The sequence below is a fragment of the Mobula hypostoma genome, chromosome 6, assembly GCF_963921235.1.
Source record: "Mobula hypostoma chromosome 6, sMobHyp1.1, whole genome shotgun sequence".
In the NCBI taxonomy this organism is placed as follows: Eukaryota; Metazoa; Chordata; class Chondrichthyes; order Myliobatiformes; family Myliobatidae; genus Mobula; species Mobula hypostoma.
Window position 1 is genome coordinate 50635077 of NC_086102.1, and position 25095 is coordinate 50660171.

The following is a 25095-nucleotide window of genomic DNA, read 5'->3' on the forward strand; positions in this document are numbered from 1 at the left end:
TCCCATGACTAAGATCTGATAGATGAAGAGCTGATGCAATTGGAAGAAAAAAGGATAACAATTGAAACCGAATTCATTAGCGAAATGAATGTGAAGCAACTGCATGAGATTTTCACTACAATGATAAAGTACAACTTTAATTTTGAAAGGGTATATAGGTTTAGGGGATATTTTCAAGATGGTTTGAGTCCTTACAAAGAACTGTGTGATAGAAAAATGCGCGAGGCTCAGCAGTCAAGCAAGCCTTCCACATCAGCCACAGCAGACGACGAACCTTGACCTTCGACATCGAGGCGGGCAGAGATAGAAGGTGACCTGCCTGCCCTAATGGAAACAGACGACGAGATGACACCCCAGTGTCCCACCACCCCAACCCCCGAGCTGCGGACAGATACCGATTCGCGGAGAATGCAGCGGTAGCCGGGAGGCACACAGCACATCTTTAAGAAAAAAGTCGAAATAAACATGCTAATTAATTAGGTGCCACCCGACACGTAATTGTCCGCCCACATCAGAGACGATGCAATCGGAAATCCGCACTGATCTGGGCTGACAATTACGTGCTGCACCTAATTAATTAGCATGTTTATTTCCACTTTTTTCTTAAAGATGTGCTGTGTACCTCCCAGCTACCGCTGCACCCCTGCATGCTTCGCGGATCGGTATCGGTTGGTGGCCTGGAGGGTGGGGGCCACTGCACCACCCAACTTGCAACAACTCAGCCTAACACACCATCATCAGTGTGCTTGGCGCTGTCTTCCCGATTCCGCTAAGTGATACTACACTGTACATACATTATTTCTACTTCATATAGGATGCATATTTTTGCATGTTATTTGGTATGATTTGGCAGCTTCATAGCTTGAAGGTTACTGGAGAGCACTTCCGCCGTGTTTTTGCTAACAGCACTTGCGTGAGATTTTCTGCCGACGGTGCTCATGTGAGATTTTCGCTACGGAGAACAGTGCAGTAATGATTGTGGAAAAGTATTTCTACTTTATATAAGCTGTGTATTTATCTTATCATTCCTGCTTTTACTATATGGTAGTGTTATTTTAAGTTTTATGTGTTATTTGGCATGATTTGGTAGGTTATTTTTGGGTCTGTGAACACTCACAAAATTTTCCGATATAAATAAAAGGTAATTGCTTCTTTGCTTTATGACATTTCAGCTTACAAATCGTTTCACAGGAACGCTCTACCTTCGGACAGCGGGGGGAAACATGTATGCCCATCCATGGCCTCCTCTACTGTCAAGATGAAGCCACACTCAGGTTGGAGAAACAACACCTTATATTCCTTCTGGGTAGCCTCCAACCTGATGGCATGAATATTGACTTCTCTAACTTCCATTAATGCCCCTCCTCCCCTTCTTACCCCATCCCGTATTTATTTATTTATTTCCTCCTTCTCTCTTTTTTCTCCCTCTGTCCCTCTCACTATATCTTCCTCTGGTGCTCCCCTCCCCCTCTTTCTCTCCCTAGGCCTCCCCTCCCATGATCCTCTCCCTTCTCCAGCCTTGTATCCCTTTTGCCAATCAACTTTCCAGCTCTTAGCTCCATCCCTCACCCTCCTGTCTTCTCCTATCATTTTAGATCTCCCCTTCCCCCTCCCCCCTCAAATCTCTTACTATCCCTTATTTCAGTTTGTTCTGTAGAAGGGTCTCGGCCCGAAACGTCGACTGTACTTCTTTCTATAGATGCTACTTGGCCTGCTGCTTTCCACCAACGTTTTGTGTGTGTTGCTTGTACATCTCTTATTGCAATGGTGACCAAAACTGGCAGCATTCCTGCCCATTAGGAAGTTATCCCGGTCTCTTCAGGCAAGATTCAAGGTAGCCTGGCTAAAGCTTCTCTGGCATCTTTTAAAGACGTATCTCTGCTCCTCTGCCAAAGACTGGAGGTGAAATATGTAATATGTGATCTGCATTTCTAACACAGAATAGGAATCAGGCTCATATTGTCACTGCCTTATATGACAAAATGTGTTGTTTTGCGGCACCAGCACAAGGCAAAGACTGTGCTACAACCCTCTGCAGCTTCTTGCAATCCTGTGCATCGAAGCCTCCATACCAGTCTGTGTTGCAACCAGCCAGAACGCTCTTGACCATCCATCACCAGTGGAGTAAGAAGCAAATGAGCAAAAAGATTTGAATTAAAGGGCCCCAAGTGGAACGTTGATGCGCTGCTGTCTGCAGGTGCCTGCTGGCGCTTCATCACTTTAGTACGCCTTTGCAGATTACTGTAGCCTTTCCAAACCCTTCAAAATATCTCCATGTTGTAATCTGTTCGAATAATGAGCCTGTAACCTGTAGTAGCAGGGGGCCACTTGTGGTACAGGACTCCGTTTGTTGAGACAATTTTACAGCCACATGTACCGAAGTTCTATATATCCCTCATCCTCAGAGCAACCTGCTGCATCGGTGTGTTGTGGTTTTCTGCAGGAAGAGCACTTCAAGGATGTGACCCACTTCTCATGTTACCTGGTGGTAAAGAAGTGGAAACTGCAACTTCTGCAGACAGCAGCTGTGAAGCATTGCACAGCTCTTATTTTAATTGTCACTGGTGGAGTCCACTGACGGAATTAAATGACAGATGGATGGAAATCTGTCACTCAGTCATTTTGGTATTTCTTTGGCCCATATACATCTAGGAATCTGAAGCTTACTCACATTAAATGAGCTGAAAATTGTGACTTCCAAAGCAGGCGTGAAGAGTAATCTCTTTTTTCAAAAAGGAAACAGAGTGCTGGGTGCCTAGAATGCACTACCAGGGTGGTAGTGGAGGCAATTATGATACACATTTAAGAAACGCTTGGATATGAATATGCACAGAATCGATTTGTGTAGGTAGAAGGGACTAGTTTAGTTAGCTTTTAATTTAGAGTTTAATTAGATCCGCCCAACATTGTGGGCCCATTCTATGTTCTGTCATTCTAATTAGATTCGCTAAATCCACTCAACAAGATGCAGCCAATTAATGGTTGTACAGGTTACATTCTGAAGCAGATGATTTGATTTGTTAAGTTATCCATGATAAGGGGTCCCCAATCCATGTATTGAGGCAGTTACTTCCGTGGTGTGTTTTTACCCATTGTACAAAACATTTTAGCAGCAATAAAGCAATCACCAAAAAAAAATGATCAAAAAGCACCATCATATGCTGCTTTACTTCTTAGGATGAAACAAAAAGTCAGCAGCACAATGACATACTTTATGCAAATATGAGCACCAAGATCAATTTATCCTCTCGACGTCCCTACTACATTGTTTGGTCGTACACCAAGGGCACAATTAACTATATCTGCATTTCAATGACTATGTTACTAATGAACTGAAGAATCACTCACAGCCCAATTCTTTGGTGGGGGGGGGTAAAGTGGGAGGTTCAAGCTGGCACCACAAGCAGCTTGTATGTCTAAAGTGTGTGGAGATTGAAGGAGAGGCAGGATGGCAGGAGGATGAAGTCTTAGATGTCTCACAGTGAGGAGGTTACCCATGATGATGCTGAAAAAGTTCTAAGTGATGGTGAAGGCAATCTCCTCTTTGGAGGTTAGGATATGCAGTTGTCGGGTTCTCAGTAATATTACCTGTAATGTTAATTGTTAAGGCTGACAAAATGGCTTCTCTGTAACGTTAACTGCTGATGTAAGGGGTTCTCTGTAGCAGCACGTTTGGGTTATAATTAGTGATAACAGGACTTGTATTCATTTGCTAACCAATGGAAGTCACGTTATTCTATCTGTTATGTGTGGGAACCAGAGGGAATGCGCGGTCTTTTCATCGAGGAGGGAGACGAGGTCGGACGTGAGTCGAGGCTCTGGTCGCTCACCGGAAGTGATCCCAGCCGAGGGTCAACCGGGCTCGGAGGAGATCGAGGTGTGGAAAGGATACCAGATCTTGTGGGCTCCAACGCGTTATTCGTGCACAGAACTGATAAATTTACTGATTTGGCACCTTTATTGTATTTGTTTTCACTAACCCATCACCAAGAAATAATTATAACGTATAATCAATTAATTGTATATTATGTACTGTCTGATATTTTATGTTGGGGGCTTGTACCAGGGTGCATCACACGATATCCACACCGACGTAATTACAGTGCCTGCAGGGTTAACTGCAGTTTACCCTAGACAAACAGGAGCAAAGTGGGGCAAAGATGTTACTCAGTCATCTCCAGAGAGAGGAAAATATGCGAGTGTTCTGTGAAATGTGCATGGGTGATTTGGCTGCTACAGTTGAATACATGGAAGTGTGGGCAATCTGTGAACTGGTGTGATGCTTGCAGCAGTGTTGTTAGTACAATGCTGCACATGACCATATGAATTTTTGTGATTAAATCTCCATTAATGAATATCATTGGTTGAGGGATGATGCCCTGTCTGAGGTGATGATAGGATATGGCTGTGACAAACCCTCTTGCTTTACGGGGAATCACAAAGTAGCGACTCTGGGCAATGCCAGGCACCAAACAGCAGCCACTGTTGAGAACCACTGTTAATGGCTGTATATTTAACAACTGTCCTTCCAGCTAGAGGATTTAACTGAGGCGAATGAAAGAGGGGGGACAAAATTTGTTAAGGTATGCAGAAAGGAAAGTAACTTTGCTCTTTAATATTCAGAAAAGAAACATGAAAACATTAATGTTTCAAAGCAGTAGAAAGATGTGCTTCTTTATTTTGATTATTTTAAACACTGCACATTTTATGATGGGTTTGATTTTTTAAATTAGAATTATAGCATTTATTCAGCAAATATCAATTTCTGGTAGGAGTTTAATTTGCATTTTCTAAACACAGTGGATTCCAGTTGAGACATTTTGGAACTAGTACATTTGGGCCCAATTAAGCAGCTGCCCCAATTAGCCAAAGTTTCATGGAAATAGTCAAACTACCGTTTAACTGAATAACAAATTATATATTTAAATTAAATACAGAACCAATTAGAACACTACTAATACTACTACAGTACTATAAGACTGTATTAGTTGCTAATAGTTATCGGAGGAATTCACCCAGGGTATGATGCCATTGTTCTTTTGATTGACTGCAAATGAAGAAAATCAGCGCAGGTGGCTAGTGCAGATAGTGGACTTTAAATGTCCATTTTAAAAACGTCAAATAAAAAAAGACCAAAAATTACTGCTTTTTGAATTGGCGTCCACTGGTCCAAATGGATAATATAACACAAGCACAAGCAATTGACGCCATTTAAAAACTGTTCACTCCCTAAGCACAGCGTAGTGTCTAACATCCACATGTGCATGTGACTGACGCCAGCTAGAAACTGTTCAGCAACAGTCCCCTGTTCCAAGTGAGCAGGATAGTGTCTCAAATAAGCAAAGGGAATCTGGCTATTTTCTCGATGAGTTTTTGTTCATTAAGAGTTGTCCCAGATAAGCGGCTGCTCTGATAGGCCCAATTAACTGGAATCCACTGTATTTGGGCTAAGGTTAATTTACAAGTGGTCAAATATAACTTGGGCATTGATCTTGCAAAAGGAAAATATTTCTAAATAACTTATAACTTACACTCTATTGAGCATTGTTCTTTATGTAATTGAAGTGCTGATATTTTTCTTATTACTACATTGTCAAGCAGAAGAGAAAATTACTGTTTCATACGTTACTCATCTATGGGGATTCAATGATAGATGCAGAGGTAACCTGACACTTGGTTCTCTCTTGATACTTAAGTATTCTTCGTTTCACTTCTACTGGCTTGCTTTTATTAAAGACCACAAATTCTGATGCACATCGCATTCTAGATACTCCTTTGCAATTTCACTTCAATCCTGGAGGCAATTTTTTTTGTAATTTCTATTACTGTAACACATTCAGCATCATACTGTATTATCTTTACCCATTTTCTTTAATTTTTTATGTTGCTACTAACCTTGCCGTGTCTTTACGACTCTCATTTACTCCTAGATGAATATCTTCTGTAGTAAGGAAACATGGGTGCCCTCCAAGCAATGCAAATCCTACGGGGGAAAGAAAAGGTAGTTTTGTGGTTAAAATTAAAATTAAAGAATGTCAAGGTACCCATTATTTGGTTCCTGGGAAGTATCTTTATTGAAATCTAACATATAAATAATGCTTGCAAAATATATGTGGTTTGCCAAAAGGCACCCAAGGACTGCAGCAGTGCTGAAGCAGTATGACCACGTTAATCTGAGGTAGCTTCAAGGTCAAAATCACAGATGTCCATTGAATAATGCATTTGTACCATACCCTGTCGGTCCAACAGAAGAAAGGTTTTTGTTTGCTGTTTAATCTGCAGCATAGTGTGGTGTGAAAAAATACAGACAACACACAAAATTTGCTCTAATGGTTTCAAACAATTAAGTAGTTTAATAATCAGCAGGGTCTAGGTGGGAACCAATTTTTTAAAATGCACAGGAAAGAAATTATTAGGTACAAAACCAGTCAAAAATGTTAGCTGAGGATTAAGAAAGTGTGAACAAGTTTGCACATGAATTTTAAGATGTATAGAGTGCTTTGTGGGAAGAAGAGAACAAAAGGAAAGGTCCATACATGTTTGGAAGGCTGGAGAGATTAAATGATGATGAGTGTGTGATGAAAGAATGGGGCTGGTAAATCTTTGGGAAGAGTCAATTGCTGAGGAAAAGGAGTTTACTCCATTTGAAGTCAATCGATGATAATATCAAATGGGGGACACAAAATCTGGGTAGAATAATTATTTCAGTTTCTTAGTTTGCAAATTAGATTAGAATTACGCTCATCATCCCAAATCTCATTGCTTTTGTGACACGACCCAGTGCTCATCTGCAGAGATTTCCAGTTTGCGAGTTGATATTTCTCTTGTCATCTTATCCTTAATTACTGCAGAGTTTGAAGTGAAAGTGCAAGATTCCAATTCCCATTCAGTATCCTTTCTCCTGCTTCCCAAATTTCTCCGACAATAATATTTTGGCCTCAGGTGATACTGAAATAAAACACCTTTACTAGTATCTGGATGTTCTTAAAAGAGTGGATATGTAGCTGTTTGTATCCTCAGCCAGATACAGCTCTTAACAGAGCATTACTGTTTTGCTTCATTACTAATTAGAGACATTTCTTTGAGAAGGGAGCCATCTAGTGTCTCAGCTGAATCTTTCAAATGGGAGTCATTGTTTCCACCACAAATAAACGACTTAAATTCTTAGAAGTGTTTCAAGTCAAGTCAAGTCACTTTTTAATTGTCATTTCAACCATAACTGCTGGTACAGTACACAGTAAAAACGAGCCGCTGTTTTTCAGGACCATGGTGCTACATGAAACAATACAAAAACTACACTGAACATCGTAAAACACAAAAACTACACTAGACTACAGACCTATCCAGGACTGTATAAAGTGCACAGAACAGTGCAGGCATTACAATAAATAATAAACAAGACAATAGGCACAGTAGAGGGCAGTAGGTTGGTGTCAGTCCAGGCTCTGGGTATTGAGGAGTCTGATGGCTTGGGGGAAGAAACTGTTACATAGTCTGGTCCTGAGAGCTCGAATGCTTTGGTGCCTTTTGCCAGATGGCAGGAGGGAGAAGAGTTTGTATGAGGGGTGCGTGAGGTCCTTCATAATGCTGTTTATTTTGTGGATGCAGTGTGTGGTGTAAATGTCTGTAATGGCGGGAAGAGAGACCCCGATGATCTTCTCAGCTGACCTCACTATCCGCTGCAGGGTCTTGCGATCCGAGATGGTGCAATTTCCAAACCAGGCAGTGATGCAGCTGCTCAGGATGCTCTCAATACAACCTCTGTAAAATGTGGTGAGGTTGAGGGGTGGGAGATGGACTTTTCTCAGCCTTCGCAGAAAGTAGAGACGCTGCTGGGCTTTCTTTGCTATGGAGCTGGTGTTGAGGGACCAGGTGAGATTCTCCGCCAGGTAAACACCAAGAAATTTGGTGTCACTAAGAAATTGCTTTACTCCATTTTAACAGCATTAAAACAGCTTTGTGTTTTTATCTTAAATTGGCTTCAATTCAAAGGTTCACAAACAGGTCACTGGATTTTCCTGTAAAATGTCTTACAGTATCACTTTCAGTTCTTAAAGGAACAGTTGTAATAGAACTATCTTGTTGGAACTTATTTGCATTTTAGGAAGCTAGCCTTTAAAGGAACAGACAAGTGTAATTTTTCCACTTACAGAGCAATGCTGTTACTTAATGAATAACTGTTGTAACAGTAGGGGGATAGAGAGGGATTGCTCAGCAGCAGAGGATTGGAAGGACATGATAAAAATAGTGGATAGTTTCTCCAGGAGAAGTAGTTAACCCAGAGGACACAGGCAGGGAGATTTCTATATGCCTGCAGGTTGAGGAAATCTGCAATATAGACAGGCATCCGTACCTGCATGTTTGCTCTTCTGTTCTGAAGGAAAAGCAAACAAAGTCTTCTCTCCTTGGGCAAAGAAGTTGGATAACCTCCCTAATACAGCAGTGATCAGTGAAATATTGAGAAGTTGCATAGATCAGTGGAAGCAAGCTTGGAATAATCTTGAGGCCAGGACACTGAGTTACTATGACCTTGAGCTCCACAGGCAAAACTGTACAGGTACATGAGAGACCAGGTCACAGAATAGCTTGGATCTCCGTGTGGACAAAGAACACAGTTTGAGTGTTAAACAGCATGGTATCAGGTGTGCAAATACAAACTATTATTTTTCAAAACAGTAATCTTTACATTTGCACTATAGATGAATTTCAGACTTTGTATAACTATTGACATTAATGGGAGATTTTATATTAGGAAAATAAAGCTGAAGCAAATGAAAACTCCTGAGTTGATTTTCCACACAGGGTCAAGAAATATAATTCTTAAGCACCACATTACTTACTCTGCTTCAAGTTAAGATGATTTTCAACTGCTAAATCCATTATTGTTATGTTAAAGAATTTTAAGGCCTTCAATTTTAGTTGGGTTGGCAATAAGATAGTTCTTTTTATGAACAACTATGATAATAATTTACTTTCAAGTTTGATTTGACAGTGAAATATGAACAATGATGCTCAGCAAACAACTTCCACATAAAATCACATGACCTTGCTTGGCATGTGGCAAGTTCAGTTCACCAGTTAACATTTTTAGTTTCTACAGAATGGTAATGTCAGTCAGGAAAAAAACAGAAAAAAAATTAAAGGCAAAAAGCAAAAAAAAAGTGGAAGGCAGTTCCAGTCAGATAAAGACAGTGTAATGATTTTACTGAAGTCAATGGAAAGGATATAACTCATGGCAAATAAAGTTAGTGAACTACAGGTATAAATAATGTAAAAGAAACGTCTCAAAAATGGACGGGATTAGGCATTAAATAATTCTGGACATAAAATGCTCAGGAAGGACAGGGAAGGAGAGAAAAGAGATTAAAGAGATCATTGTGCTGGAATACAGTGTTGAAAAGGGAGACTGGCACCTACAAGGGAAGCATTTAGGTGGCATTGATCTTAACATCACAAGATTTAGGTCAGCTATAGAAACGGAAAAGCAAAAACAATTAGAGGGTATCAATTTCAATTGGTGGGAGAAGATGTGGCCTGGGTAAACTGAAAACAGAAGTTTACAGCAAAATTGTTTGCCCATAGTGATGGGGTGGTTCAAGAACAAACACATCCAGACCTATCTAGATGAAAAAAGAAGATGCAAAAGATAAGTCAAAGAAAAAACTGTTGATAACAATTGTTGGGTTGTAAATGCTGGCAGACTGCAAAAGTATTCGGGGTGGTGAAGACAAAGTGAGAGACAAAGTCAGCATACTAGGAAAGATTAGTTACCAAGATAAATGAGAACCCAGAGGAATTGTATAACCATATAAATGGCCAAAAGTTCATTCATATGGAAGTAGGGCCTGTAGGGGCAAAAATAAGCTGCTGAAGATAGTGTTAAAGTACTGAAGGCAGTTGTCTTGACCAGAGAAAACGGATGCTTCCTAAGTAATAGTGAGGAAAAAGACAGATGAGATAAAAGTAATCTTAAAAATTGATGGACGGAAGTATTCGGAAAGTTAGTTGAACTTGAACTAGACAAATCACCAGGATTTGATGGGATAAATCTTTGCATTTTGAAGGAAGTCCAAATTGTGGCACACTGATCAGAATTTTAAATGGCCTTTGGACACTGTAGTGGTGCCAGAGGACTGTGTGGTGAATGTTACTCCCTTGTTTAAAAAAAGGAACAAAGACTGACTAATCCCTCCATGATAATCTGTCATTTTAACCTCAGTATTGGGAAAAGCTTGAGCGATATTGGTCTGGGACAGAATTAGAAGTTATCTGGAAGAAAAAAAGAGTAAACAATGCAATTAAATAGCTGGCTGGTGGCGTAGTGGCATCAGCGCCGGACTTTGGAGCAAAGGCTCCCGAGTTCGAATCCAGCTGGCTCCCTTGCACGCTTTCCATCCATGCTGGGTTGAGCATCCAGCTAGCAACTTGACCTCATAAAAATAAGAAAGCCTGCTAAAAAAAAAATTGCAGTCACGACGGCGTCCTGATGACTCCACTCAAAGTTAGGGGCTTTCTTCTTCTTCTGCAATTAAATACAATTTTCTGATGAGGGAGCAGAAGGAGCTGATGATGATAATGGAGTCAATACAGTGGTATATCAACATTAAGAAGGCTTCTGATAAGGCTTATCAGCAGAGTTGAAGCACAATGTATTAAAGGAAAATGATGGCATGAATTTGAACCAAGTGAAGAATATTGCTAAGCAAGGAGGACAGTGATAGGTTACAGAAGGATAAAAACAGGCTAATAGAATGGGCAGGCACACGGCAGGTAAGTTTAATGTGGAGAAATGTTGTGTGATGTATTTCTGTAAGAAGAATGAGAGAAGGCAATATAGGGTAAGGGTTACTCTTCTCAAATTGGTAAATGAGCAGAGAGACCAAGGATTATGCAATTCCAAGTCACGGAGCCGATTATGATAGGAGTTACAACACAAGCATTGCTGGGCTTTTCAATAAAGAAAGAGAATGTAAAAAGAGAAGAGTCATGCTAAATTTATAGCACTGGTCCACCCTCAGCAAAAGCATGTTCTTCAATCCTGGGCTTTACATTTCTGGAAGGATGTTCAAAATAAGTCTTTTTTTTAAAACCCTGAGATTCAGTTCACAGTAAAGGCAGGAAACACAATGTAGTCAATGAAAGACTGCAGCTTACAGCACACACTAACAACCAATGCGCACAGGACAACAAACTGTGTAAATACAAAATGAAAGAAAAAAAAGAAATAATAATAAATAAGCAATAAATTTCAAGCACATCAGATGAAGAGTCCTTGAAGGTGAGTCCATAGTTTGTGGGAACAGTTTAATGACAGAGCAAATGAAGTTGAGTGAAGGTATCCCCTCTAGTTCAAGAGCCTGATGATTGAGGGGTAATAACCATTCCTGGACCTGGTGGTGTGGGTCCCAAGACTCCCGTACCTTCCTGATAACAGCTGCAAGAAGAGGGAATGGCCTGGACAATGAGAGTCCTTGATGATGGATGCTACTTTCCGGTGACAGTGCTCCACGTCGTAGTATTCAAAGTGGAGATATCGGAAAGAGTTTGTAGGAGATTTCTGAGAATGGTTCCTGAGGTAAGGGACTACAGTTACAAAGGCAGATTAGGGAGGCTGCAGCTATTGTTTTCAAGAAGAGAAGGCTGAAAGCAGATCTAATAGAAGTATTCAAAATAGTGGTTTTCTGGATAGAGGTACATTGCTGGAAGGACTAAACACAAAATAATCTGCAGATGCTGGGGTCAAAGCAACACTCACAATATGCTGGAGGAACTCAGCAGGTCGGGCAGCATCCGTGGAAACGATCGTTTTTCGTCAGGACTGTAGAGGGAAGGGGCAGAGGCTCTATAAAGAAGCTGGGGGGAGGGTGGGAAGGAGAAGGCTGGTAGGTTCCAGGTGAAAAACCAGTAAGGGAAAGATAAAGGGGTGGGGGAGGGGAAGCAGGGAGGTGATAGGCAGGAAAGGTGAAGAAAGCATAGGGGAAAACAATGGGTAGTAGAAGGAGGCGGAACCATGAGGGAGGTGGTAAGCAGCTGAGGGAGGTGGCAGAGTGAAATAGGGATAGGGGAAGGGAGGGGGATGAAATTACCAGAAGTTGGAGAATTCTATGTTCATACCAAGGGGCTGGAGGCTACCTAGACGGTATATGAGGTGTTGCTCCTCCAACCTGAGTTTAGCCTCATCATGGCAGTAGAGGAGGCCATGTATGGACAAATCCAAATGGGAATGGGAAGCAGAGTTGAAGTGGGTGGCAACCGGGAGATCCTGTCTGTTGTGGCAGACGGAGCAGAGGTGCTCAGCGAAGTGGTCCCCCAATCTGCATCGGGTTTCACCGATATAAAGGAGGCCGCACCGGATGCAATAGATGCCCCCAACAGACTCACAAGTGAAGTGCTGCCTCACCTGGAAGGACTGTTTGGGGCCCTGAATGGTGGCAAGAGAGGAGGTGTAGGGACAGGTGTAGCACTTACGCTTACAGGGATAAGTGCCGGGTGGGAGATCCGTGGGGAGGGATGTGTGGATCAGGGAGTCGCGGAGGGGACCAATCCCTGTGGAAAATGGAGAGGAAAAGATGTGCTTAGTGGTGGGGTCCTGTTGAAGGTGGCGGAAGTTGTGGAGGATAATGTGCTGGATCCGGAGGCTGGTGGGGCGGTAGGTGAGAACAAGGGGAACTCTGTCCCTGTTGTGGTGACGGGAGGGTGGGGTGAGGGCCGAGTGCGGGAAATGGAGGAGATGCAGGTGAGGGCATCATTGATGACGGCATAAGGGAAACCACGATCCTTAAAGAGGACATTTGAGATGTCCTGAAACGGACATTGTACCTCTTCCCAGCCTGCCACATGCAAAAATGCCATTCCCTATTCCCAGTTCCTCCATCTCCGCCGCATCTGCTTCCAAGATGAGGCTTTCTGTTCCAGGACATCTCAAATGTCCTCTTTCTTTAAGGATCGTACAGTGTGTGGCTAGAATGTGTGAAGTAGATTAAACAGGCCTTCAAGAGAAAATCAGAAAAATATAAATTGGATAAATAAATGAGAAAAATTTGAAAGGCTATTGAAAAGGGACTGGGATGTGGAAATAGTGAGTCAGCATAGGCACACTGAGCAAAATGGGCTATAACAATTCTATGATCTAGTGTTGGAGTATATTCAAATATAGCTATCTATTTACTTTATTGCATTAATGGATCCATTTTCACCTCAAAGAAACAAAACACTAGATTGAAATGATGATGTTATCTTTTGACCTGTGCCCATCGAGCTGCAGACTTGACAAGAACAGTGACTGCAGATACCATGCGTTCGCAGACTGCATCGTGTAAATAAAGGTGGACAATGTTCTTTGATGATTATACAACGGAAAGCAACTTCAGACAGTCACCAACACCACCAAGTGTCATCAGGTATTACCCTGAATGCCTGAAAATTTAATCAATTGCAAAATCACGACATCCGTTTACACTCCCCACACCTATGTGAATACATCCAGTTCAACTACACCGCTCACAAGCTGCAGCATCTCACCTACAACGCTAACTTTGTTGTCAAAGACGATTACAATACTTAAATAGTTTTGAAACCAGATAATAGGAAGTCCACATGAAAAGTTCAAGAATAATAGTAGAAACAAAGCCTTTATCCACTCTATAATTATGAAAATGCAAAATGGGCATTGATCATGGAGTGCACTTCTTTGCCAATACTGACTAAACAATTGTGGACAATAAAACCACGTTACTTTGCAAATTCTCTCAGCAGTGTTATATTATATTTCAACTTAAACTCTGAAATCTAAATCATTTCCTATATTCATTACATCAAAATTACATTCAATCACAATTCTTGTTCCGTTTCTTTGCTCTGGGAGTTGGACGACATACAGGCGCCAATGAGTGTTAATTGAATGGATACTCTGGTAGTCTGCCTGCCATCCTCATCAAAATCAATCTCAAACTTGTACAGAAGCAGTTCTGCCTAATGAAGGAATCAAGTACATTCCCTGATCAGCGTGTCCCTGCTTTAAAATACCTGCTCTGGCATTGCTGACCATCTGTGCACTTGAAATAGAACCTCTATGCAAAAATGGGTGAAATAAGGAAAGAGATATATGCTTACAGTTTAGTCAAATTTAGTGCTTCTATCACAGAGGAAAAAGGGACATAGCTTGTTCTGCAAAAAATGAAAGCTATAAAGCTGTGTGGTCGACTCGACTGAATAGGCTGATATCTCCCTCTCGTGGCTGAAAGCTGCAATTCATGCACAATACAACAGGAAGGTAATTACAGGAATCTCTTGAGCCTGAACAAAGTTCAAAGTTCAAAGTAAATTTATTATCAAAGAGCATATGTGTTACCATATGCTACCTCGAGATTCATTTTCTTGCAGGCACTTACAGGGAAAAATGCAATTTTATTAAAAACTATACATAAAGAATGACAAACAATCACTGTGCAAATTTAAAGTACAGAAATTGTAATATCTTTGAAAGTGAGCCTGTAGATTGTCGAATCAGTTTAGAAAAGTGGTGATTGAAGTTATGCACGCCAGTTTAAAAGCCTGATAGTTGTAGGGAAATAAAATGTTCCTGAATCTGCTGGTGTGGCACCCAAGGCTTCTGCACCCCTTGCCTGATAGTATCAGTGAAGAGAGGGCATGGCCTGAATAGTGGGGGTCTTTGATGGATACTGCTTTCTTGTGGCAGGGCTCTGTTTAAATGTGCTCTATGGAAGGGAGGGCTTTGCTTATGATGACTAGGCTATAAACGTAATGTACATTTAAATGTAAACTAACCATATAAATCCCTCCAAGGGGTGAAAAAAACAGCAGACATTCCCTATATTGAGGTGCCAGTACAGGTACTCTTAGACCAGTAAGCTCACACCTGATTTTGTTTCTACCCACCAAGAGGCTTTCAGGTTGTTTCAGGGCAATTCAAGAACTTATTAATATTATACAATTTTCACACCTTCTCAGCCCTTAGTTAAACAACTGTTTATTCATTGCTTGCACAGTCTACTATTCTTCAGGATGGCCTAAACATTATTAAAATACTTCCTTCTCCTCAAGGAGTCAATTTTGCTCCTTGTAAGGCCCTGATCAGCTTCGTCCTCCTGTCACTGTTAAAGGAAATGTTCCCCATTTACTCTGAAGGAGCCCTTCATCCACCTCCTGATCTTCACTTGAAGAAAAGTACCTTTCCCATTCAGGCCAAGATATTCTAGGTTATTGTAATTGAGGTCTTATTGATATGTTTTATACATTTTTTTTGAGAATTCCATCTGCTTTCAACAGGTATCTCAGCACCTAAGAGATGCGAGGGATGACCAGCAGGTGGCAGGGAACAGGTTGGCAAGTTCCCATCTACTGGGGTGGATTCAAACTCTCCTTTTTTCCCCTCATTTCACTTGTATCTCCATACACCAAAGGAACTCTTAACTGCTGATCAGTGGCACGTTTCAAACTCTACACAGCATTTCACTCTCTATTGTTATATTATTCTCTCCAGCTTATTAATAGTATTGAATGTTGCATCTAGCAGCAAGGGATGTTGATGCATCAGAAATTATTGACACTTTTCCAATAATGGTGCAACAAATATAGGGGGCTAATTTTGAGGCAATTTACAAATCATTTTCAAGACATTGAGTGACCAACACTTCACCTCCCTCAAAACAATCCCCAATTCCCAAACCTCCAGCACCACAATTTTCCTTTCATTATTTCCAATTTACTGTTACTTAGCAGAATCCAGCAGGTTTGTATATAAACCTAATAAAAGTGTAAAAATCTTTTTCAGTAAACTAATTCAATCAATTTTACAGCCACAACTTCCATTTATTGTCAATTTCTCATACTGTTGCCATGCCACGCAAAACAGGTTATGTACTTATGCTAAATGGCACATTAGAATTCACTTCAAAGTCCCCCACAAGAAAATACGCTCATGGAAGGATGGGTCTTAGAATATATATGTGTTGAGATCAAGGGAATGGCGGCGTAAGGAAAAGGTCTCTCGACAAAAAAGAAGGTAAACTGCCCCAAAATCGAATTTAGACAAATACTTAATATTGCATAACTATATTAATAAAAGGGGCAAGGATGATGTCTAAGAACAAAAATAAAAAGTCCGCTTCGAAGGCTGATAAACATAAAGAGATGCAGCAAGGCGACGGGCCTAGCTCCCCCACAGCAAGCCAGGACGGAGATAATGAGGGGGAATCGGTGACTCTGTCTTTGATTCTCGGAGAGATTCGCGAGTTCCGACAAGATAACAGCAAACAGCTGGAAGATATTAAAGGAGAAATAGTAAAAACTAACTCGCGGATAGATGAAGCCGAAGTGAGGATTGTTGGAATTGAAGAGAAGCTACAAAATGCCGAGGAAGTGATAGCAGAAATGCTGAAGCTACAAGACCAGCTCCAGTGGAAGCTAATAGATCAAGAAGGCCGCTCGAGAAGGGAAAATGTGAGGATTTACGGAGTTCCTGAAGGAACCGAAGGTAAACCCGGATTGATGATTCCCTTCGTGGAGAAGGTGCTTAGAGAGAACCTTGATATACCGGCCGCAAAAGACCTACAGATAGAAAGGGCTCACCGCGCGTTGGCACCACAGCCCCCGGCAGGCGCCCAGCCCAGATCGATTCTGATCAGATTTCTCAGTTACAGAACGAAGGAAGAGGTGCTTAAAAGAGCATGGCAAAAGAAAGGTTTCATGTGGAACAACTGCAAAATCAGTTTAGACCACGACTACGCACCGGGGATTCTTGCCAGACGGAAGGAATATACGGAAACACGGAGGGTCCTGAAGGAAAACAACATCAGATTCCAGACCCTGTATCCAGCTCGGCTGAGAGTCTTTTACGACGAAGGGACAAAAACTTACGCTACGGTGGAGGAGGCAACGTTGGACCTGGCGGACCGGGGACTACCTATTAAAGTTATCACCCAACCGGAGTCGCTACTGGAGAGGATTCGGCAGAAGTCGTGGCAGTTAGTGGGGCGAGGACGCTCCACTCGAACCAGAGTGTCAAACTACAAGGAAAAGCTGCAAATATTCAGACGCGAATGTACAGAGAATACAGATTAATTAAGAGAAATGACTGAAAAGAGTAAATCAGACTTAAAAGTAAAATGAAAACTGGTAACTGAAAATAAACTAGGCGGAATAACTTGAATGATAGCAATATGGTCGAGACATAAATAGGAGAAAATTCTCTATGATTATTCAAACTGCTGAGGGCCCTCTAACACAGGGTGAAGATAGAGGTTATCCCTCTGAACTGAGGCGGGTCGGTGCTCAGGCCTCACTGTGGGAAGTCGGGAAAAATTTTCAAATGTTATACGTTCAGAAATGTCTAGGGTGTGGTTATATGTCTTGGTTTACTGTTGAGAAGGGATTGCTTACTGTTTGGTTAGAAAAGGAGAGTGCTTTTTTTCTACTAGAGAAAAATGCAAACTGAATTGGTAAAAATAATTTCTTATAATGTTAATGGGGTTTTGAATCCAATTAAAAGAAATAAGATTATGTCTAAATTGAAAAAAGAGAGGGTACAAATAGCTTTCCTCCAGGAAACACATATGAGCCAATCTGAACATGGAAAATTAAAAAGAATGGGCTTTAAGCATATATTTTATTCATCATATAAATTGAGTCACAAAAGAGGGGTAGCTACTTTAATATCAAGTACTCTTAATTATGAACATATTTCAGAGACTAGAGACAAAGAAGGACGGTTTGTAAAAATCACAGGAAGAATAGAAGGTACAGAAATAACATTGCTGAATGTTTATGCTCCTCCAGGTAGTGAATGGTCATTTTATAGACACATTTTTGACCTAATGGTCAGTTCTCGAGGAGTAGTAATTTGTGGAGGGGATTTTAATATTAGATTAAATCCTATATTAGATTCTTCAAGAATAGTTACTCAGAATAAACCTCCGACTCGGAAAGTGAATTCATTGATGGAGGAGTTGGGAATTATAGATGTCTGGAGGGAATTACACCCTACTAGTAAAGATTATACATATTACTCTTTCCCTCATTCAGCCTATTCAAGGATAGACTATTTCTTTATCTTTAATACAGATAGACTCAGGATAAAAAACTGTAATATTGCAACAATTGATCTGTCGGATCATAGCCCAGTCTCTATGTCTCTAATCCTGGAAAGGAAAATGAGGAAAACACTATGGAGGCTAAACTCACATATACTCAATAACCGGAAAGTAATGGAGAGATTAAGGGGAGAAATCAAAGAATATCTAGACCTTAATGACACGGGAGAAACATCACCAGTGATATTATGGGATACATTGAAAGCTGTACTGAGAGGGAAAATTATTTCCATTACTACTCACATGAAAAAAATCAATGCACAAAAATTAGCAGACCTTCAAGGAAAATTAAAACAACTTCAAGTTGTAGATAGCAACAAAAGTAATTCAAATCGAAAACAGGAAATTAGGAAATTGCAAAGTGAAATTGATGATATTTATACGTTGGAAACTCAAAGAAATTTTCTTTACCTGAGACAAAAGAATTATGAAGTAGGAGGTAAATCAGCTAGATTATTAGCATATAAATTACGAAAACAACAAGCAGACAATACAATTCATAAAATAAAGAATCCAAAGACAAAGCTTGTGGAGAGTACAATAGGGAAAATTCAAGAGAGTTTTGAAACATATTATCGAGAGCTGTACTCCCAACCCCGGGCCCCCAATGAGCCCTATATAGACAGTGTATTGAATTTTTTAGATCTACCTAAACTTACAGATTTACAAAATGAAAGTTTATTAGAACCAGTAACTGTCAAAGAACTGAACGTGGCCATCTCTAGGTTAAAGGCTGGAAAGTCCCCGGGTTCTGATGGGTTTACCTCAGAGTGGTACAAGTCCCTGAAGACACAGTTAGCCCCATTACTACTTAACACCTTTAATTGGATCTTGCAGAGAGGAGAAACTCCACCTTCCTGGAGAGAAGCGATTATTTCAGTTATTCCTAAAGAGGGTAAAGATAAACTAGAATTTGGCAATTATCGGCCAATTAGTGTTCTTAATTTAGATTACAAACTATTTACATCTATATTAGCGCGCAGATTGGAAAAGCTTTTACCTGGCCTAATCCATTTAGACCAGACTGGATTTATTCAACAAAGACAAACACAGGACAATATAAGGAGAACTCTGCACATATTAGAACAGGTTAATAAGAACGAGACAGAGACAATGGTAGTAGGATTGGACGCTGAGAAAGCTTTTGATTCGGTTAGTTGGGCATTCCTATACAGAGTGTTAGGAAGATTCGGCTTTCAAGAAAGGTTTATTAAAGTAATTCAGACTCTATATGACAGCCCCACAGCCCGAATTAAGATAAATGGGGACCTCTCTGACTCCTTCCTTTTAGAGAGAGGCACTAGACAGGGATGCCCAATTTCTCCTCTCCTTTTTGCGCTATATATTGAACCACTTGCCCAACTAATAAGACAGAGCGAAATCGTAAAAGGCATCAAGGTGGCAGGAATTGAACAGAAAGTGGCGTTATTCGCAGATGATGTTTTGGTCTATCTGAGTGAACCAGAAAAATCATTTATAGGATTGTTTACACTGTTGGATGACTTTGGGAAAATATCAGGTTATAAATGTAAAGAAAACGCAGGTTATGTCCCTAAATTATACACCATCCAAAAAATTGCAGGATACATACGATCTTAAGTGGGAAGCTAAATCATTAAAATATTTAGGAATAACCCTGCCGAAGGATCTCTCAACACTGTCACAGGTAAATTATGGGCCATTAATCTCAGAGATAAAAGCAGATATGCATAGATGGAATCTTATCCCCTTTTTAAGTTTAAATTCAAGGATAAATACTATAAAAATGAATATTCTTCCTCGGTTATTGTATCTTTTCCGTACTTTACCGGTGGAGGTGGATGATAATCAATTCAAGGAATGGGACAAATGGATTTCCCGCTTCATTTGGCAAGGAAGGAAACCTAGAATTCGATATAACACCTTACAGTTAGGGAAGGAAGGAGGAGGTATGGTTCTTCCTTGCCTGAGAAATTATTTTTATGCCTCACAGATAACCCCTCTGTTATATTGGTGTAATAGGGAATATAAGGCTAGATGGAAGGAAATAGAATTTGGATTAGTTGACAGTTTTCCTCTTCAGGCCTCAATAGCTGACAAAGGATTGATGGCCCAGTTGGAAAAATTTAATAATGCTTGGATAAATCTTACATTAAAAGTATGGCAGAAGGTGGTTAATTCATGTGGAATTAATAACATGTTAAAACTCTTTAGATGGTGTGCATATGATACCGAATTCCTTCCCAACAGAGGAGATAAAAGATTTGAGCTATGGATAAAGAAAGGTCTTACAACCTACCTCTCATTTATAGATGAAAGAGTATTACAAAGTTTCCAAATCCTGCAGGACAAACATGGCCTAGAACATAATGACTTTTTTAGGTACCTTCAAATACGAAACTATGTTAACCAGAGTTGTAGATATACAGACCTATCAACAGTACAATTAGAATTTTTCAAGATTCTGAATTCGGCTTGCAGTTCAATACCTAGTAAATCAGTTTCTCGCCTATATAATGCACTCTCCCATGCTAAAAATGTAAATACACTGTATATTAAAGAGAAGTGGGAGAAAGAAGCGGGGTTGGTACTTTCAGAGGAGGCTTGGGGGAAAATCTGCAGCTTTCAATGGTCCTCGACTAATTCTTTGACTTGGAGAGAACATTGTTGGAAAAACATTATAAGATACTTCAAGACCCCATATCAGGAAAAATATAAAGATACAAATGTGATGTGTTGGAGAAGGTGCGGCTCCAAGGAGGCAAATCATTTTCATATTTTCTGGGATTGCCCTAAGTTAAGTCTATTTTGGGAAGGTATTCATAGAACATTAGTTAAGGTACTTAGGTCCCAGATACCTCTGAACTTTGAGATGCTCTATTTGGGGCATGTATTGTTCCTTGAACAGAAGGAAGATATAAAGTTGCTGCAGGCCCTCTTAGCGGCAAGTAAGAAATCAATCACTAGAAAATGGCTAAATCCAATACCACCTACATTAGAAGATTGGTACGAAATTATCTTGGAAATATTTAAAATGGAAAAGTTGACTTACTCCCTGAGAACTCAAAAAGAAACATTTTATCAAATCTGGAATAAATGGATTGAATATATAACCCCAATGCGAGCAGACTTTAGATGACTCTCCTAATGATTTATATTGCTCTTCTCATCAACACAGTAATATTGCTAACGTAAGCACCCCTAGTCTAAATGTTTGGTCTTTTTTGGAAAATAGAGAATTAACACAAGTAAAGGGAAAAATTTGGGAAAGGGATAAAAAAAAATGAAAAAATTAAGTAAATAAGTATATAGGGATTGGATAATTATGTCTGCGGGCAGGAACAAGCACGAACAAATTGGGATATAAACACCTACAATGGTTGGTATATAGGCTTGTATGCAACATTTTGGACCAGTGGAAATGGTCCAGAAGGGTTGTATGGAAACTATTATTACCATTTTTCTTAACAACTAATTTCATTACTTAGCCTAATAGGTTAGATTTACCACAGTACATAATTATCTATTTAAATGTTTATTTCCCTTTTATATCATCTCAATGTGTACTTTAAGAATGTATAAATAATTGTAGTTTTATACATATAAAAAATGGAAAAAGTTATATGTGTGAAAAAAGTACATGATAATTGTGAATTCCTTATCCAAATAAAAATAAAATTTTAAAAAAAGAATATATATGTGTTGAGCTTTTTAAAAAAAATCCTACAGCATTTTCTTTGTTCACTGAAAAGTACTATTAAAGATTTTTTTAAAAACTACCATAGTATTCAACAAGATGCAAAATATCAAAGCAAATATTCAGAAGTACATGATTGAAGCTCCACAAGCTCAGAAGTTGCACAATGCAAAGTTTAGTTATGATTTATTTTCCATGCCAATTGTATATTTGCCAACAAAATATTTAGTGCCATGAAAAATAGTGTTTTAAAGTATTTTTAAATTCTGAAACATCCTACTTTCTCAGGTTCAGTGTTACTGGCATTTTAAATAAAAGAATCCTGTGTACTTCATTATCTCTTGAAAGTATTGTGTCATGTTGTTGTTTCCCCACGCATTTCTCTTAACTTCACATTCTGGTCAGACAAGTCCAAACAACAGATTCATTTATGTGTACTAAATTAAAATGCACAGTGAATTTTAGTTGAACATTCTCACAATCTGTAAAATTACAATGTTTTCACAATATAGTGATTATTCGAATATCTACACCTTTCATTAAAACTAGCCAGCCCTAACAGTGTGTTCCAAATTACTCTTGATTATGTGCCAGCTCATCCCATTGAGAAAGGAAGCCAAAAATTTCCTCTTGCTTCTCACAGTTAAAGCAAAATTTTAATAGTTGTGACACTGAGGAAGCAACCCTGTCTGCTAAACTAAGAAATGAAACCATTCTCACAATATACACACAACCTTGATGAATCTTACTGTTTAAAATGGAAGCTTTACACCAGACGTATGAATTTATACTGAGGATTTTCATGGTTACATTTCAGATTCCAGGATAAGGGCTATAATCGTTGAAAATCTTACAACATGGGAGAGCAGTGGGTGAATTGTGTCTGCGTCTTCTGATGAAGAACTCCCCAGTTCAAACTTACATTCCCGCAGATTACCAGCTGCCTTGCAGGTAACGCGTTCTCAAGTACACACCCAGGCTCTTTTAAAAGATGCCGGAATCGGGATCTACACACAATATGCTGGGCTGAATAGTGGGTCACGTAGCATTTATGGGGGAAATGGGACAGTAAATGTTTTGAATTGAGACCCTTCACCTAGACTGCAATTTACCGTTTGTAGAAGGGCGATAGACCATATAAAAAGGAGGGAAGTAGTGGAGAAAGGTTAGCAAGCAACAGATAGATCTTGTGTTGTTTTTTTTTAAATGTGGAGGGAGGTCCTGTCTTTACCACCCTTTCCGATAGAGAGTTCCAAACCCCTATCTGCTCCAGATGAAAAAAAGCTTTTCCTCATTTCTTCTTCAATCCTTTTACCAGTGGTTTCAAATCTACACCCCTTGCCTAATGGCAATAGGTCCTTCCTAATTACTCTACCTGAACCCCAATGCATGACAGAAGTTACACTGAACTTTAGGAATTTCTAATCCATTAGGCCAACTGGAAGCAATACACAGATGCAGTATGCTCAAAGTTTACTTACAAGGATGTGGTTGGGTTTGTGTGGGGTTCTTAAGCATGAACTTTAGATGCACTCCTGGGATGAATTTACAATACTGAAAACAATTGATACCAAATTCTGCTTTTAAGGCCAGCCACATCAGAAATCTGACAATTGTCCACTTCATGATGCCCTTTCTTCAGTAAACAAATCATGAGCACGGAAAGTTTATGAACTTCATAATATACCAAGCAATCAAAGCTTTAAGTAGGAATATTATGAATTTCTTGAATTATGGGCTTATATTAGAGTTGACACAAGCTCCAAAGTTTAGGTGAATTTATTCAGTTGTATATAAACTGCCTTCAGCACCTATTTTCTATACTATTAATAAAAATGTATAAATTACAATTTAACAAATGAACTAACATCAATTGCTATCTGTGTGAGAGAGCTCCATATCTTCATCACCCATATCTTTAGACAATGCTCCATATCCTAGATTTCCCAGTGATTGGAAATATCCAGGGAATATATCCAAGCTTTTGTAATTAAAGTCCCGGAGTCCATGTAGAATACTGATGGATCCACTTCTCATTCCCACCAAGCTTCTATCTTCTATCTTCATCAAAATTGGATATGTTGACTTCAATTCTATCATTTGTTGTTAATTAATGTGAATAGTTGCAGCTCTGCAGTTCCTTGAAGCCAGCACATTCTGCTAATTTAAGTACCTACCTTTAAATGCTACCTTTCGTCTTTACCTGCTCTGCCAGTTTTCTAGCCAATTCCAAAGTGTGCCTTCGATCCCACAAGTTTCAACAAAAATGGAAGATCAAAGAAATGGCAGAAATGTTGTCCATTCTCAGTGTTCGACAGTAAATTTCATTAGTCTTTATTCATATGGAAAGGGAATTTAAATTAAATAGCAAATTGTATTTCAGGAGAAATAGTGAGGGACTTAAATGAGTGGGGTGAGCTGCACTATTAATCATGGACAATATCACAGCTGCATTCAGAGGGGTCAGAATAGAAACAATTCAAGAACTGTAAAAATGTTAGAATACTTTGAAACCCTCTATATGATTAGAATTTATTTAGTTTGTAAGCTTGCCTCTTCCTTTTCATTTGGTGCCAATGGGAAGACACAGACTAAATACAAAGATTTTGTATGATAAATGGAAGACACTGAAAAAATTCTTAGATAATTCAGCAGAAATGCAAATTTGTGCACATTTAGAGCTCTGCTTTTCCAAACCTAGAACAGCGCAAATAAGCAGTAAAAAGTCACCTTACTGAAATGTTTGCTTTCATACATTTACATACCTTCAGTCTTTGTCCTTCCACAGTTGACTCACGACACGATAAGAAGTAAATCATTTAAATGTTTGCCCAGGATTCAGTTACTTTTATGAAATAGACAAATAATGTTGCAAGGTTTCTATTAAGTGGCTTTGGAACTGCACTTTGAAAAGTTATTAATCAATAACCAGAAACCACAGATTAAAATGTCTTGATAGGATGTTAAATTATTTTGTTTGTGGACTGCAGATGTGCTGGTATTCAAGGATGCAAAAGTCGTCTTCAGGTTACTGCAGAGCGTTATACTCTACTGAATCAGTAACACAACGTTAAGAAATCTGGTTTAGCTGAGCAAAACTATAATGTCAAAAATGCTAAAATAATTTGAAACGCTCTATATGATTAGAATTCATTTATTTTGTAAGCTTGCCTCTTCCTTTTCTTTTTTTTTAATTTTATTTTTATTTGGATAAGGAATTTAGAATTATCATGTACTTTTTTCACACATATAACCTTTTCCATTTTTTTATATGTATAAAACTACAATTATTTATACATTCTTAAGTAC

General features: G+C 39.4%; 1 protein-coding gene across 1 annotated transcript in view; it reads right to left on the bottom strand.

The window, feature by feature from the left end:
- The window catches only part of otc (ornithine transcarbamylase), a 64728-nt gene that overhangs the window by 21262 nt on the left and 18371 nt on the right, over positions 1 to 25095 (bottom strand). The window contains exon 4 of the mRNA XM_063049876.1: positions 5896 to 5983. Within this exon, the coding sequence (XP_062905946.1) occupies positions 5896 to 5983 (88 nt within the window). The remainder of the gene's footprint in view (positions 1 to 5895; positions 5984 to 25095) is intronic.